The 14,390-nt window shown below is 37.8% G+C and overlaps 1 protein-coding gene across 1 annotated transcript in view; it reads right to left on the reverse strand.

Moving 5' to 3' along the window:
* FAM81B (family with sequence similarity 81 member B) overlaps positions 1-14,390 on the reverse strand; it is a gene marked incomplete at its 3' end in the record, with an annotated part of 49,947 nt that overhangs the window by 16,196 nt on the left and 19,361 nt on the right. The window contains exons 4-5 of the mRNA XM_079702842.1: positions 11,464-11,582; positions 1,809-1,938 (exon numbers count right to left, since the gene is read on the reverse strand). Of these exons, the coding sequence (XP_079558968.1) occupies positions 1,809-1,938; positions 11,464-11,582 (249 nt within the window). The remainder of the gene's footprint in view (positions 1-1,808; positions 1,939-11,463; positions 11,583-14,390) is intronic.

Raw genomic sequence — 14,390 nt, forward strand, 5'->3', positions numbered from 1 at the left:
ACTGGTTAAATGAGCCATTATACACAGAGGACGAGTACACAGTTGTGAAAAAGAATGAGGAAACTATGTATTGATAGGGTGGATCTCTAGGATGTGTTTGTTTAGTTATAAAAACAAACAGGTGCATAGTAATACATATATGTTTTGTGTAAAAAGGAAAAAAGAATATATATTTGTATTTGCTTCTATCTTTTTAAAGGCATACTGAAAGGATTCACAACAGACTAATAAAAATTTTTACCTGTGAGGGGCATGAATGGTTGTGATAACTGGTGACAGAAGTGGGAGTGAAAATTCTTGGGGTGTATTTTCTCATATAGTTTTGATTTTGAATCATATGTATGTATTATCTTAGAAAAACTAAGGAGAGGGAAACTAGAGTCTAATATCACCTTTGAAGTTAGATGCAAAATTAAATACTGAATGATTACAAAGACTGTATAGCTTTCGTTATAGAAATTCCAGAATGTTTCAGCATTGAGAAATGCTTTGACATAGCACATTAGAAGGCCGAAGAAATAAATAAGCTAACAAACAGAAACCCAAACCAAAACATAACCATGCTGAGTTAGGCATTTGTTAATGTCCAAAAGGTGTTTTATAAAATTAAATGTTCAGTTCTAATAAAAACTAAGTAAAGTAGGATTGATGGATACTTCCTTAATTGTTGGATACTTACTTAATACTTCCTTAATAAGTCTGATAAAAATATATCAGACCAGTAGCCAGCAACAAACAACAAAGACATTTCCAGTGTAATCAGGAACAAGATAAGCTGCCTTCTTTGACCTCTTTTATGTAACACTGTTCCGGAAGTTCTGGTCAAGGCCTTAAGAAAAAAGTCATGAAGTTTTACCAGAAAACTAGAGATAAAACTGTTATGATTTGTTGTTGATAAGATTATCTTGAAAAACTGAGGGAATCAACCCAAAAACTATTAGGACTAATGAGATGGGTTTGTAGGAAGATGGACAAGCCTGGTGGGACTGGAGTAAACTGTGTGCCCCTGTGCACCTTCCACTCTTGATAAGCTGGCTCCATGAACAAATAAACAGCAAGATTTCATCTCCCGCAATTCCCAAAGGATTTCCACTTTTTCTGCCCAAATGACTTCAGAGATGTGTTTGTCTCACATAAAGTACGTGACAAAGTGGGACATGGAAGAGTTTGCATTGGCTCCTTTCAATAAACCATTGCCTGGGAAGGTGAAAAGGGGGAGATATTTCAGGCAAAAAGAGCACAGAGAACATGGATGCAGTGCAGTATCTTGGAGTGAGTGGGACCTACCTACAGGTAGCTCAGTGTCACTGGGTCTAAAGGGTGAGCCAGGAAGCATGAGGGTGAGCTGTAGCGAAAAGCAGGGGCCAGTGTAGAGATGGCCTTTAAAATCCAGGCCAAAGGACTTGTGTATTATTTTGTAAGAGACATAACCCATTGCAGGGATGTAACGTGATTAACTAACATTAATGCTGAACCTTTAATAGCTTCCATGGGAAATTCCTTTGCTTATTCTCTCTAGTTACACAGCCTTTGAGAAGAACCCAGAGAGTAAGGAAATAATGGCAACAGTAGAATCAAGTAGCATATGCTTACAAGGGGCGGCTGTTTGGGAACATCAGAGGCACTCATTCAATATTTGTTGATTACCCTGGCAGTGCTCATGGTGTATATACATGAGCTGTCGTATTTAAACCTTTTGGAGGAAAAGAGTTCTTTTGAGTAATTACCTCTTGACTGAACTTTTTGATAAGCCATAATGATCTTGCTTCCTGCAGTAACACGTAAGAGTTCCAAATATTTTCAGTTACCTTCATATCCAAGTTTTTAGAAACAGTTTCTAGGGCGGACGTGAGCTCTTGAATTGTTTTTTCGAGTTGCCGGTGCTTGTGCCTGATGAAGTGAATGTCTCCAGAAAGCTTCATGATGCTGGAATCACATCTAGTGGCAAGATGAAAATTGGTTGTGAGATTGATAGGCTTATACCATTTTTAATACTATAGTAGGATCCGTGCATTCATTTGATGGCAAAAGTTCTAAAGTTCTTTGAATAGTGAGTTGGCAGGTGTAGGAGCACATACAGAAATCTGCCTCATCTTCCTCTTTTTTTCCAGAGGGAGAGAAACCAGGTTGGATCATGATACATTGGCCCAAATCAAAGCACTGAGTTGGAGTAGATGAAGACTTTGGGGGAAATTGGGTAAAAGTTTAGATTTTTGGCCTGATATGTTAATTCAGTAATAGGAGTTCCAACAGATTTTGGGTATACTCCCTGCTGCCTATGGTTAGGCAAAATTGAAACTTTTCCTCTTCTACATTGTGTTCTGAATCCTCTTTCCTCCCTTTAGCCTCTTTCCTTGGCTCCCAGACTGTCAGTTCTCCTTTGGCTAAACGAAGTGTCCCAAGACACCAAAGTCTTCCATCCCATCTTCAAAGGACAACGTCCTTTCTCTTAGCCCCAGTGAAAACTCCCGCTCCTTGAGTGGTGTCAATCAAGTGTTGTCTTAGGTTAGGACAAAAATAATCCACACTAACGTGTGGATTGAGCTTTGGCCCATTACGTGGCATTTGGTATTTCCAGGAAGGAACCCTGGTGAAATGGGGTTGGAGTTCAGATTAACAATCTTCCCAGCATGTCAGGGAAGCCCACCCATTATCCCAACTCACGGCCTCCCTTGGGAGAGAACAGGTTACATACTGTATTACCAGTTTCAATACACTCATATTTGCATGAAGGATAGGATGGATAGCACTGTAGTGTTGTGTCTTTTGTATATGAGTCACCAGAGATCACTTTGAAGTTTGTCATTCTATAAGATAGCTGTTTTGACAATATCATCGAGTAATATTTATTAGGAACTATATTTTCATATTGTCATGCTAAGTGCTATAAATATTGTTTTATGACTGTCAACATTTTTTAGGCTCTAGAAGTGAATTTCTTTTTCTTAAGATTTTTGGTGCCAAAGTTGAGCCAAAGGTGAGCTAAGGATGGTACTTTTCCTGAGAAACCTCTTGAAAGGGATACCAGATAAATGGTGAGGGGTGGGGAGACTGCTGGGAGGAAAAATTAGGAAGTATTCTGATAAAAAATGGGAGCACCAAAGTCATGGGCGAAAGCCATTTCACACGTTTGTATATATAACCTGTTGTTGTCAGAACAACCTCTACTGTTGGTTAGAATATTCTTACGCGAGTTCACATTAAGACACCCAAAGGTTACACGGGAGCAGTTGCTGCTGCCCCCTCTCCCTGCCGCCTCTCACCCAACGCCACCTGCTCCCATGCTCAGGGACTGCTGGTCTGTGCGTTGTAGGCTAGTGGTTGAGGATTTAGTCAGATAGACGCGTCTTTGAGTCTGGCTTCTACTACTTCCTAGGTTTGTGATCTGGGACAATTTTTCTTAACGTCTGTAAGTTTCAGTTTCCCTTATCTGAGAAAAGGGGGTAACGATGCTGAGGTCACTGCATGTAGCTGCACAATTTGTCCCCTGCACAACTCCAGGGCGTGCCAGTCATATGGTGAGGGGGACAATGTGAACAATGTCTCCTGGAGTGCTGTGTGCTCAGCCTTCCAAACCATAAGTGGCTGTCTTGAAGAGTGGACCTGCCTAGGGTTATTGAAGGATGAAGGAGGTAATGAATGCAAAATGTTTAGCCAGTGGCTGGCACAGAGGGAGCACCCACACGGGGTCAGCAGCTACTGTTTATTTCCTCAAATAAATAAACAGTTGAGAGTTGCCACCTTTTCATTTTCACCCCGCCTCACCAGCTTAACCCCACACGTTGAAGTCAAGGATTAGTGGTTTTTCAAAGCTGCACTCCATATTTCAAAAGGAAGTTTCTCTTTCTCTCCTTGGAAGTGATTTTATTGTTTCTTTTAAAATAACACATGCTTGTTATAAAAAAATTACACATAATACAAAAAAAAAAGAACAAAGAAGAGAGTTAACATCATCCCAAATTCCACTTTTCAGAAATAGTCATTGCTAATATTTGGTTATTATTTCATTCACCATTATACTAAATACACATATTATATAGATATGGTGTGTGGTTATATGTATATATATGTATATATATTACACATGGAGAGGAAAGAAAGATAGCAATATAATAAATTAATTTTAGAATATTAGGATTATAGGTACCAGTTTTAGTTAAAAACCTTACATTGAATTTTAATTTAACCTAAGGAGAGGAAACTATAGTGAAAAATGAAGAAATTGCTGAACTTCAAATATATATATATATCTCCTCACTACAAGAGATATTTCTAAAAAATGAAGTTATAAAAAGCTAACATAGATTGGAATCATTATACTTTTTACAACTGCCATTTCAACTTTAGACATTATCTATTGGCCATATGCCAAAAAGTGAGCAACTAAATGTTTATATCCTTGCTCTTTCAACAGTTTTTCCCACTCTTATTGAATCTTCATTCTATATTTAGATTCTATGTTCAATGACAGTCCTTTAAAACTATGATTTCTTATCTGAAATCCTTATTTTGATTTTTTTTTTTTTTTTGGCTGCGTTGGTTCTTTGTTGCTGCCCGCGGGCTTTCTCTAGTTGCAGTGAGCGGGGGCTACTCTTTGTTGAGGTGCTCAGGCTTCTCATTGCAGTGGCTTCTCTTGTTGAGAAGCATGGGCTGTAGGCACATGGGCTTCAGTAGTTGTGGCACACGAGCTCAGTAGTTGTGGCATGCAGGCTCAGTAGTTGTAGTGCATGGGCTTAGTTGCTCCACAGCATGTGGGATCTTCCCAGACTAGGGCTCGAACCTGTGTTCCGTGCATTGGCAGGCGGATTCTTAACCACTGCCCCACTAGGGAAGTCCCCCCTTATTTTGATTTATTCCTTGGTTGGCCAGATTTTGTCATCCAAATTTTAAAAGAAGGATCCAGGAAGCACTGGAATCTTTACGTTCTTGAATACTTGAGAATGTCTGTCTGTTCTCTTATACTTGAAAGGTAATTTGGTTAAGAAGACATTATTGGGTCACTTTTTCTTTTGTTCAGAACATGATAGACATTGCTCCATTCTTATCTGGCACAGTTTGAGGTGGAGAAGTCTGAGATGCCTATGTTTTTTCATTCTTTTATGTAATCTGTTTTGTCTACCTAGATGTCTAATGATTCTTTTTTGTTTTTCTTTTTTCTTCTATTGATTCGTTATCCTTGATATTCAATAACTTCAACCAGGTGTCTTGGTTTAATTGTTCTTATGTAAATTTTTCTGGGGTTGCAGTTTTCCTTTTGATCTACAGATTCAAATCTCTTGTTTCAAGAAAGCTTTCTCTCTTATATCCATAAATATTTTTTTCTTCTGAAGAATTTGTTCTTTTTCTTCTTTAGGAGCTCCTCTTATGTCTCTGTTGAATGAGGTCTATGTTGTGTTCCCTATACATCATTTCTCTAACCATTTTTATATGGAAAAGCATTTTTGTTTTGTACAGTTTGCTCATGCCTTTTTTAAAAAAATAACATTTTCAGTTGTTTGTATCCTCTTTCGGAGACTTCTAAAGTAGATTGAATCCTTGTAATATTTTAATGTTTTCTTTCACCTATCCCTGAGCAATTCCAGTTTATCTATCTCCTTTTGTTATTTGATAATCTCTTTTGCGGGGGGAACCCTTTTATCTCTTATTTTTATAAAAGTAAAACATGTTTATAGTTTAAAAGTCAATAATAACAAGAAGGCTAATAACACACTGCAGTGGTTCTTGGTTCTGCCTCTCCCTACTTCTCTCAGTTCCTGTCCCAGGAGGCAAGAGCCCACCTTCACCCACACTGTCAGAGGTGCCTGGCCCAGCCGTCCTAAGCCTGTGAGAGTTCTGTGGTGTAAAACCAGGTCATTCTCAGCTTATCCCACAGCTTTAAAACTGGTCTCATTACATCTGCTCAGTCAGTTTCCCCATGTCTGTCTGTCTTCTAGGTTCCAGTGTTTCTAGGCTGATATCCCCTGTCTTTGTGGGTTTATGTTTTAAAGGGAAAACTCTTTTTTACTGTAGACTTAGTGGGGCTTTTGGAAGGAGCAAAATGACATGCGACAGTTCAATCAGCAATCTTCTTTTATCTCTTTCGTTTGCTCTTAATTTCTTTGAAACCAGGAGAACTTTGATTTGAACTCTTCCTCTGTTTTTCTGGGTAATTCCTGTCATGAGATATATTCATCAGTCTTACACTTTTATCTACCTACCTACCTATGTATCAATCAATCGATCAATCGACGGTGGTGGTAGTTTTCACACACAGGCCAGATTCTTCCTAAGTCCCACTTTCACATCTTCCTGAGATTCTGGCCACCGGCCTATGAGTGAGAGTATATATATATATATATTTTTTTAAATAATTTTTATTAGAGTAGAGTTGATTTACACTGTTGTGTTAGTTTCAGGTGTACAGCAAATTGAGTCAGTTATACATATACATATCTTCACTCTTTTTTAGATTCTTTTTCCATATAGGTCACTACAGAGTATTGATTAGAGTTCCCTGTGCTCTACCGTAGGTCCTTATTATCTATTTTATATACAGTAGCGTGTATATGTCAGTCCCAATCTCCCAGTTTATCCCTCCCTGCCCCCCTTACCGCCAGGTAGCCATGAGTTTGTTTTCTACATCTGTAACTCTATTTCTGTTTTGTAGATAAATTCATTTGTAACCTTTTTTAAGATTCCACATATAAGCAATATCATATGATATTTTTCTCTGTCTGACTTACTTCACTCAGCATGACAATCTCTAGGTCCATCCATGTTGCTGCAAATGGCCTTGTTTCATTCCTTTTTAATGGCCGAATAATATTCCATTGTATATATGTGAGTTAGTGTGTGTTTGGTGGAGAGTAGATCACTTCCTCTACTCAGCCTTATCGTTATCAAATCTGTTGTTTCTTTAGGCCCAGGGAAGAGGGCACATCTCCCCATTTTCTCCTCAAAAACCAGATTGGTATATCTCACAGCAAATCATCCTGATAGATTCTTTCATGTGATGTTATCGCCTCCTCTCCTTCCTCAGCCTGTTGCACCCCAGCTGGTTTCTCTCAGGCATGAAGTGGCAAGAAGGGAGGCCCCAGATGATAAATAACATGATTGCATCTTCAGCTCTTCCCCCTCTGCTCTTCTGTGTTGCCGACCTGAATCTCTCAAGGGACGTTTCCTACCTCTCCTGTGACTCACCGCATCCCCTAGGTAACATTGTTATATTCAAAATATTTGGTCTATGCCTTTCTGAATTATGCCTCTTGATTTGGAGGAAATCATTGTGTTTAAGGTCTAAGGAGAACACTATCAGTCCAAACATCTCAGTATTTGCTAAGTGTGCTCTGTTTGTGGTTCGTGGTTATGGCAACTCCCATGTTCCAGTAAAGATAAAGTTTTTTGTTTTCTTCCCTTTATTTTTACTGGCATTGAGATGTCTCAAGTGAGAGGAGTTGAGTAAAAATATCTTTAATGAGAAGTCCCCACTCTTTTCAAAAGTTGACAGTATCCAAATAATATTGTTATTCTTTCTCCAAAGGACATGACTTATGCTTTTAATCCCACATCAACACAACTTTTATTTTTCATCTGCAGATCTGCCTTGAGGTCCCAAATAGTCAAGTGTGGATAGAGAGTTGGCCTCCTCTGGCTGCTTCTACAGATTGTAAGCCGTCTGTATGGCTGCCTTTTACATACCTGCCTTTTTCTTTTTTGCACATGAGACTAATCTATCAAATACAGTACAGAGTGTCAAAAGCAGGCCAGACAACTTCAAGAACCTCATCTCATTGGAAGTATTTGCTTTTAAACTGCCACTATATTGGAGTGGAAAATAAGATATAAAAGTCAAAGCACATTGTTGTTATCAAATATTGAGTTTGATTTATGAAGCAGTAAAAGGTTTGCTAGGAATTATATTAAAATAATCAACTTAGTTTCACTTATGCCAGAACGCTAACTGGAATTAAGGTCAATATATGTGGGAGAAAAGTAATTAATCTGCCTCAGCTTGTCCATGGGTCGCTTGCCTGCAAAAATACGGAAAAGAAAAAATGGAAGTGTGAATTTAAATCTCATGGCTTTTAGCCAGAATCTGCCTCAAATCACTAGATTTAAGAAAGTTTCATAAAAGGGAGACATTTCAAGGAAAAATAAGACCTTGTCCTAAAATCACTGCTTCATATTAAAGGGGAAGGTAAGTAAGCAATCAGAGAGCAAGTTGGAGGAATAGGGGGCTCTTGGTTTTTCCCTCCTCCTTCAGATGCACCAAATAAGCAGCAAAGTGTGGATCAAGTCCCTCTGAGTAAAATTCAGAAACTGATTTAGAGACTTCTACACATCAGGTAACTAATACCCACATCAAACTGGGTGGAAAAAGTTGAGACACACACATGCCATAAGCCCCATCCCTGGTGCAACACCTTACTGCTGGGAGGGAACCCCCAAATCTGATTCTCCATGGGGAGCTAAGGGTGTGGACCATACATCTAGCTGCCACCCAAGAGACTGGCTCCCAAATCACCTAGCCCTGAGACCCAATGGGGCTCATCTGTGAGTCCCTCGGGACCACAGAAAACAATGAGGGGGTTTTAAATGGTCACATGATTTAAAAAAATGGGCAAAAACCTGAACAGATATTTGTCCAAAGATGGCGTACAAATGGCCAACAGGTACATGAAAAAGAGCTCTATATTACTAATCATCAGGGAAATGCAAATCAAAACCATATCACCTCATACCTGTTAAGATGAGAATTATCAAAAAAATAAAAGATAACAAGTATTGGTGCAGATGTGGAGAAAAGGGAATCCTTCTACACTGTTAACAGGAATGTAAATTGGTATAGCCATTATACAAAACAGTATGGAGGTTCTTTTAAAAATTAAAAGCAGAACTGTCATATCATCCAGAAATCCCCCCTCTGGATACATATCCAAAGGAAATGAAATGAATACCTGGAATAAATATGTACTTTCATGTTCATTGCAGCAATATCCATAATAACCAGGATATGGAAACAACCTAAGTGTCTTTGGATGAATAGATAAAGAAATTGTGATACACACACACACACACACACACACACTCTGAAATTTTCAGCCTCAGAAAAGGAGACATTGCCGTTTGCAACAACATGGATGAACCTGGAGGATATTATGCTCAGTGAAAAAAGCCAGACACAGGAGGAAAAAACTGCATCATCTCATTTATATGTGGAATCTAAAAAAGTCAAATACATAGAAGCAGAGAGGAGAACAGTGGTTATTAGGGGTGAGGAGGTGGGGGAAACGGGGAGACGTCGGTCAAGGGCACAAAGTGGCCGTTCTGTAGGCTGCATAAGTCTAGAGACCTAATGCACTGTGTGATGACTACAGTGAATAATGCTGTATTGAAGAATGGAAATATGCTAAGAGAGTAGATTTCAGGTGCTCTCATCACACACACAAAAATGTAACTCTGTGAGGAGAAGATATGCTAATTAACTTGACTATAGTAATCATTTTAGTATGTATATGTATATCAAATCATCGTGTACACCTTAAATATATACAACATTTTTTTAAAAAAGGAAACAAAAAAAAGAAAGTGGAGCAGAACAAAAATCGTTGCACATCTTTTCCTTGATATTATTCCATTCATCTCTTGGCTTTGTTTAAATCTGTTTGTGACTTTGTCTTGTACGTAAGAGAGGATTTACAAGAATGAAATAGTAGGGTCTTAAGTGGTTTGCAGAAAAAAAAATAGTTGAAGTGTCATCAGCACCAAATTGAACCAAATTCCAAATTTCATTCAAGAGATTTTTGGTGTTTATCTTCTTTGTAAAATCATGGCACATCGAAGTAGGGTGATGGGTTTGCTGGGGTTTGTTTTATTATCTTGCTTCATAACTTACCCAAATATTATAAAAATTCTTTTCCATGTTTCAAATATTATAGAATAAAATATACAATTTTATATATTTTAAAATATGTATCATATAATATATAATTATATATGTATATATATATGTATGTATGTTTATGTTTGTGTATACACACAGACATATGTACTAATCCTGTAGATTCTGTTTTCTGAATGTCTGTTACCTGCTCTGGACTTGCATGGCCAGTGCTTTAGTTTAGGCCCCTGACATTTCTCACCTTGATTGCTGCAATAGTTTCCTTTCATCTTCATCCCTTCTTTCTGTACCCCACCAATTTGGCTACTACTAGAAGCTCACTAAATGTCATTCCCTTACTTAACAGCTTCCCATGGTTATTTATAACTTTCTATATAAAGTTTAAACTTTTTACCTTGGCCAAAGATCCTCATCACCCAACTCTGGACCATTTCTCTAGATTCATCTCCCAATCTCCCATCTCTCCCTAAGTGCAAATCCAAAATAACATAACTAAAATACTCTTCTCACAGGTGGCCCCTGAACATGTCACAGTAATTTACCCCTCAGTTCTTTTGCACATATCTTGCCTCCTATGTGAAGTGCCTTTCCTTTCCTTCCCTGTCTAGTTAACTGCTACAAACCTTTCAAAATTCATGTCAAGTGTCACCTCCTCCAGGAAGCCATCTTTATGCCTCTACCTGATTTGGATAATCCTATAGCACCCCAGGCTTTCATTATAGTGCTCACCTCATTGCTTTATGTTTTCCCAGGTAGACTGTGAATTTACAGAAAAGGGACCATATTGCTGAACCCCTGAATACTAGCACACTGTCTGGCATACAGAAATATTTAATACATTTTTTTTGTCATTGTTGTTGAATTGAATGGACAGATACCCTAGAAGAGGTTTGTCTTAGGTGTTAATCACCTAATTATTATTGGTCATTAATAATAATTATTGGTCATTAACACTTGAGAGCAGATTAATGAAATGAAGGTGGGGGTATTTCAGGAAAGAGGAGAGAGGTGCTGGCAGAAGATGGAAAGGTGTCCATGCTCAGCCACTCACAAGTCATCTTTCATGTGTCAGCCAGAGCGGTCCTGCCGTTGTCAATGCCTACAAATTTTTGCTGAACTGTACACCATGAATTCTTCCAACTTAGAAGTCTCATACAAAAGATATTCAAAATTTTATTCACTTGACCATTAAATCACTTTTGCTAGGCTTCTATATGTAATTATTGTATGTTTTAAATATTTTAATCGTTAGATTTGATACATCTGGGGATTTTGTGTGTGGTTTCAAGGGTATGTCTTTGTATAGATGTTGGCATTTGGACAGCTGAGGGCTGGAAAGACAAGACTTGTCATTTGCAGATGAAACCAAACTGGGCATTCTGTATCAGAGGTCCTTTATAGAGCCCTTGGATCTCACAGGGAGCATGAGGCTTTCAAATTTCATGATACACTTTCTCAGTTACTATCTCATCATTTAGCTTAAAGGCAGTATCTTGTTTTCTACAATATGGAACTTGTTTAGGGATGAGAACTCAGTGGCCAGCAACTGACCGCTAAGCATTAGTTAACACGCTTCTTCTCACCTGGCTACTCTTCCTCGAAGATCTCCAACTCCTTGAAGGTGTTTGGTGTTTAGGTCCTGTACTGCAAAATTAGTTCCTGTGGCTGCCATGTCTCGAGCTTTTATTTGTTCCTCCAACATCTGCAAGATTTGAGTTAAAATTCCCATTAATTTCCCATCAGACATGATAAGAAAATATCATTTAAAGTAGAGGTTACAAAATCAGGTGCATTTCCTAGTTAGGCTGATAGTGTAAGTGAGTGAGAGGGTCCTGTATCAGAGAGAAGCCATCTTTGCTTTATTTGAGGGAGACAGTGATGGCGTGAGTTCTGCCGATTGTTGCCAGGTGGGCATGATGGTTCAACGATGTTTCAACAGAAGCCAGAAATCCAGATTTTATGTTAAATTTCTCAATTTTAAAGTATTGACATCATATTCAAATTCTTTTATGAACACAATGTGGGCTAAACAAAACATATTTACTGTGCTGTTATGGCCATGGCCATCACTGACATAAAAGCTTTTCACAAAAAGCTCTTTCAGAATTGGTGGTAAAGTTTAGAAAAAGGAACCTTTCATATGGCATCAAGCAAGCCCCTTTACAGATTGAATTAGAACCACAATGAAGCTAATACAATTAACACAAGCAAATCTGAATCAAACTGTTTCACATACATGGAGTGAAAACCGTTTATTGTTTTAGATTTTTTTAGAGAACATGAGAAATTTATGGCTTGAGTGTGTTCAGATTTTGCCAAGTATCCTTTGTCATGCCTTCATATGTCTTGGTGTTCTGAAATGAAGCTGACTGTCCTATACCACCAGGTCGGTGGTCCCCCAAACAGTGGGTTTTAATTTTTGGCACTCATACGTAAAAATTAAAAAATTTTGCTTGTCCATAGAAAAAATTAATATCTTGCCTGACATTCAAACAAATTCCAAAGTAAAGACATAAAAAATAATTTATGTTTACTCAGAAAAGCGTTTAGAGGATAGGAAAACACAAACAACTTTGTGATTTGTGGAAACATTAAAGGTTAATTGCTATATTTTACCAAGGCCTGAACCGTGTTAAATTTGTGGTTATGAATTTTTGGAGGAAAATAAGGAATTTATAGGAAATGAATTATAGAAATTTCAAAGACTATATACAGAGTCTTGCCCATTTGTAAACTAGCAGATTGAGACAATCCAAGAACAAATATAGCTTTAACTGGAGTCATAAAAGTGTCAAGAACACTAGCTAGAGGTGTTTTTGTTTTTTGTTTTGGCTTGTTTGTTTGCTTTTGCATGCCTATAGGTGTTTTAGTTCATTTGGGCCACTATGACAAAATACCACAGACTGAGCAGCTTATAAACAACAGAGATTTATTTCTCACTATTCTGGAGGCTAGAAGTGCAAGATCGGGGTGGCCCCGTGGTTGGGTTCTGGGGAGAGCCCTCTTCTGGGCTGCAGACTGCTCACTTCTTGCTGCATTTTCACATAGTGGAAGCAGCCAGGGAGCTCTGTGAGATCTCTTTTATGAAGGCACTAATCCCATTCACGAGGACTCCACTCTCATGACCCAAGTACCTCCCAAAGCCCTCCTGATACCATCACAATGGGCAGTAGGATTTCACATATGAATTTTGATGGGGACACAAACGTTCAGACCATAACAGTAGGTGTTGTCTTGCTTTGTTTTGTAAGGAATAGTGATAAAAAGGAACTTGCCCTATTAAATAGTAAAGCATTTTGTAAAAACAAGGATAAGTAATTGAGTGTAGCTAAATAGCTGTGTGTAGCTAAATAGCTGTGTATAGCTAAATCGATCATTGTAATTTAATGAAGATCTTGGTAAATGTAAGAAAGAAATATGCTATATATGAGACTCAAAATCCCTGGGGAAGTAATTTCACAAATGCTGTTGAGATTTTTGGTTACTTATTCAGAAAACAGTCAATTTAGATCCTTACCTTATACCATACATAAATATAGATTTTAGAAAAAAATAGATTTAGACTATTAAAAAAGTTAAGCCATAAAATTAACAGATAATAGAGGAGATTATTTCATCTTTGAAATTTCTAAAGGAAATTTCTATCCTTGAAAGTAATGAGGGAAGTCACAAACCAAAATATTGGAACATTTAACTTTATCTAAAGCTTGTAAAAAACAATATAAATATAATTAAGATATAAACAACCAACTGGAAAAACATTTATAACAAATGTTACTGCCAAGGGTCTCAATGGTGTGTTGCAATCATTATACACCTGTTCTTAAGAGCCGATTGTGCATGTATATTTCTTCCCATCTTTGTGTTTAGTAACATCAGTTGGTTTTCTAAATCAATCATAGAGTATTTACACCATGGAAATAGGCAAACACTATAAACCAGGTATTTTATCCCTCAAAAAAAATTGATTGCTGATTGTTAAACATTTACCAAAGCGTCACTGCTTATTATTCTTTTTTAAAATAAATTTATTTATTTATTTTTGGCTGCATTGGGTCTTTGTTGCTGCACACGGGCTTTCTCTAGTTGTGGTGAGCGGGAGCTACTTTTGTTGAGGTGTGCGGGCTTCTCGTTGCGGTGGCTTCTCTTGTTGCAGAGCACAGGCTCTAGATCGCAGGCTCAGTAGTTGTGGCACATGGACTTAGTTGCTCTGCGGCATGTGGGATCTTCCTGGACCAGGGCTTGATCCCATATCCCCTGTATTGGCAGGTGGATTCTTAACAACTGTGCCACAAGAGAAGTCCCCCTGCTTATTTTTCTTAATAAAAAAACTCATAAATAAAATCTAAAAAGCACTAAAATCCAAAAACACAAATTGGCAAAAGACATTAACAGATTATTGACAGAGAAAATGTAAATTGTTATAGTCACTTTTAAAACGTGAAAAAAAGGGAAAGATCTCATTTCTGTCCCATCAAATTAGCAATAATTAAAACAATAAATCTCAGTG

This window comes from Hyperoodon ampullatus, assembly GCF_949752795.1.
Source record: "Hyperoodon ampullatus genome assembly, chromosome: 4".
In the NCBI taxonomy this organism is placed as follows: Eukaryota; Metazoa; Chordata; class Mammalia; order Artiodactyla; family Ziphiidae; genus Hyperoodon; species Hyperoodon ampullatus.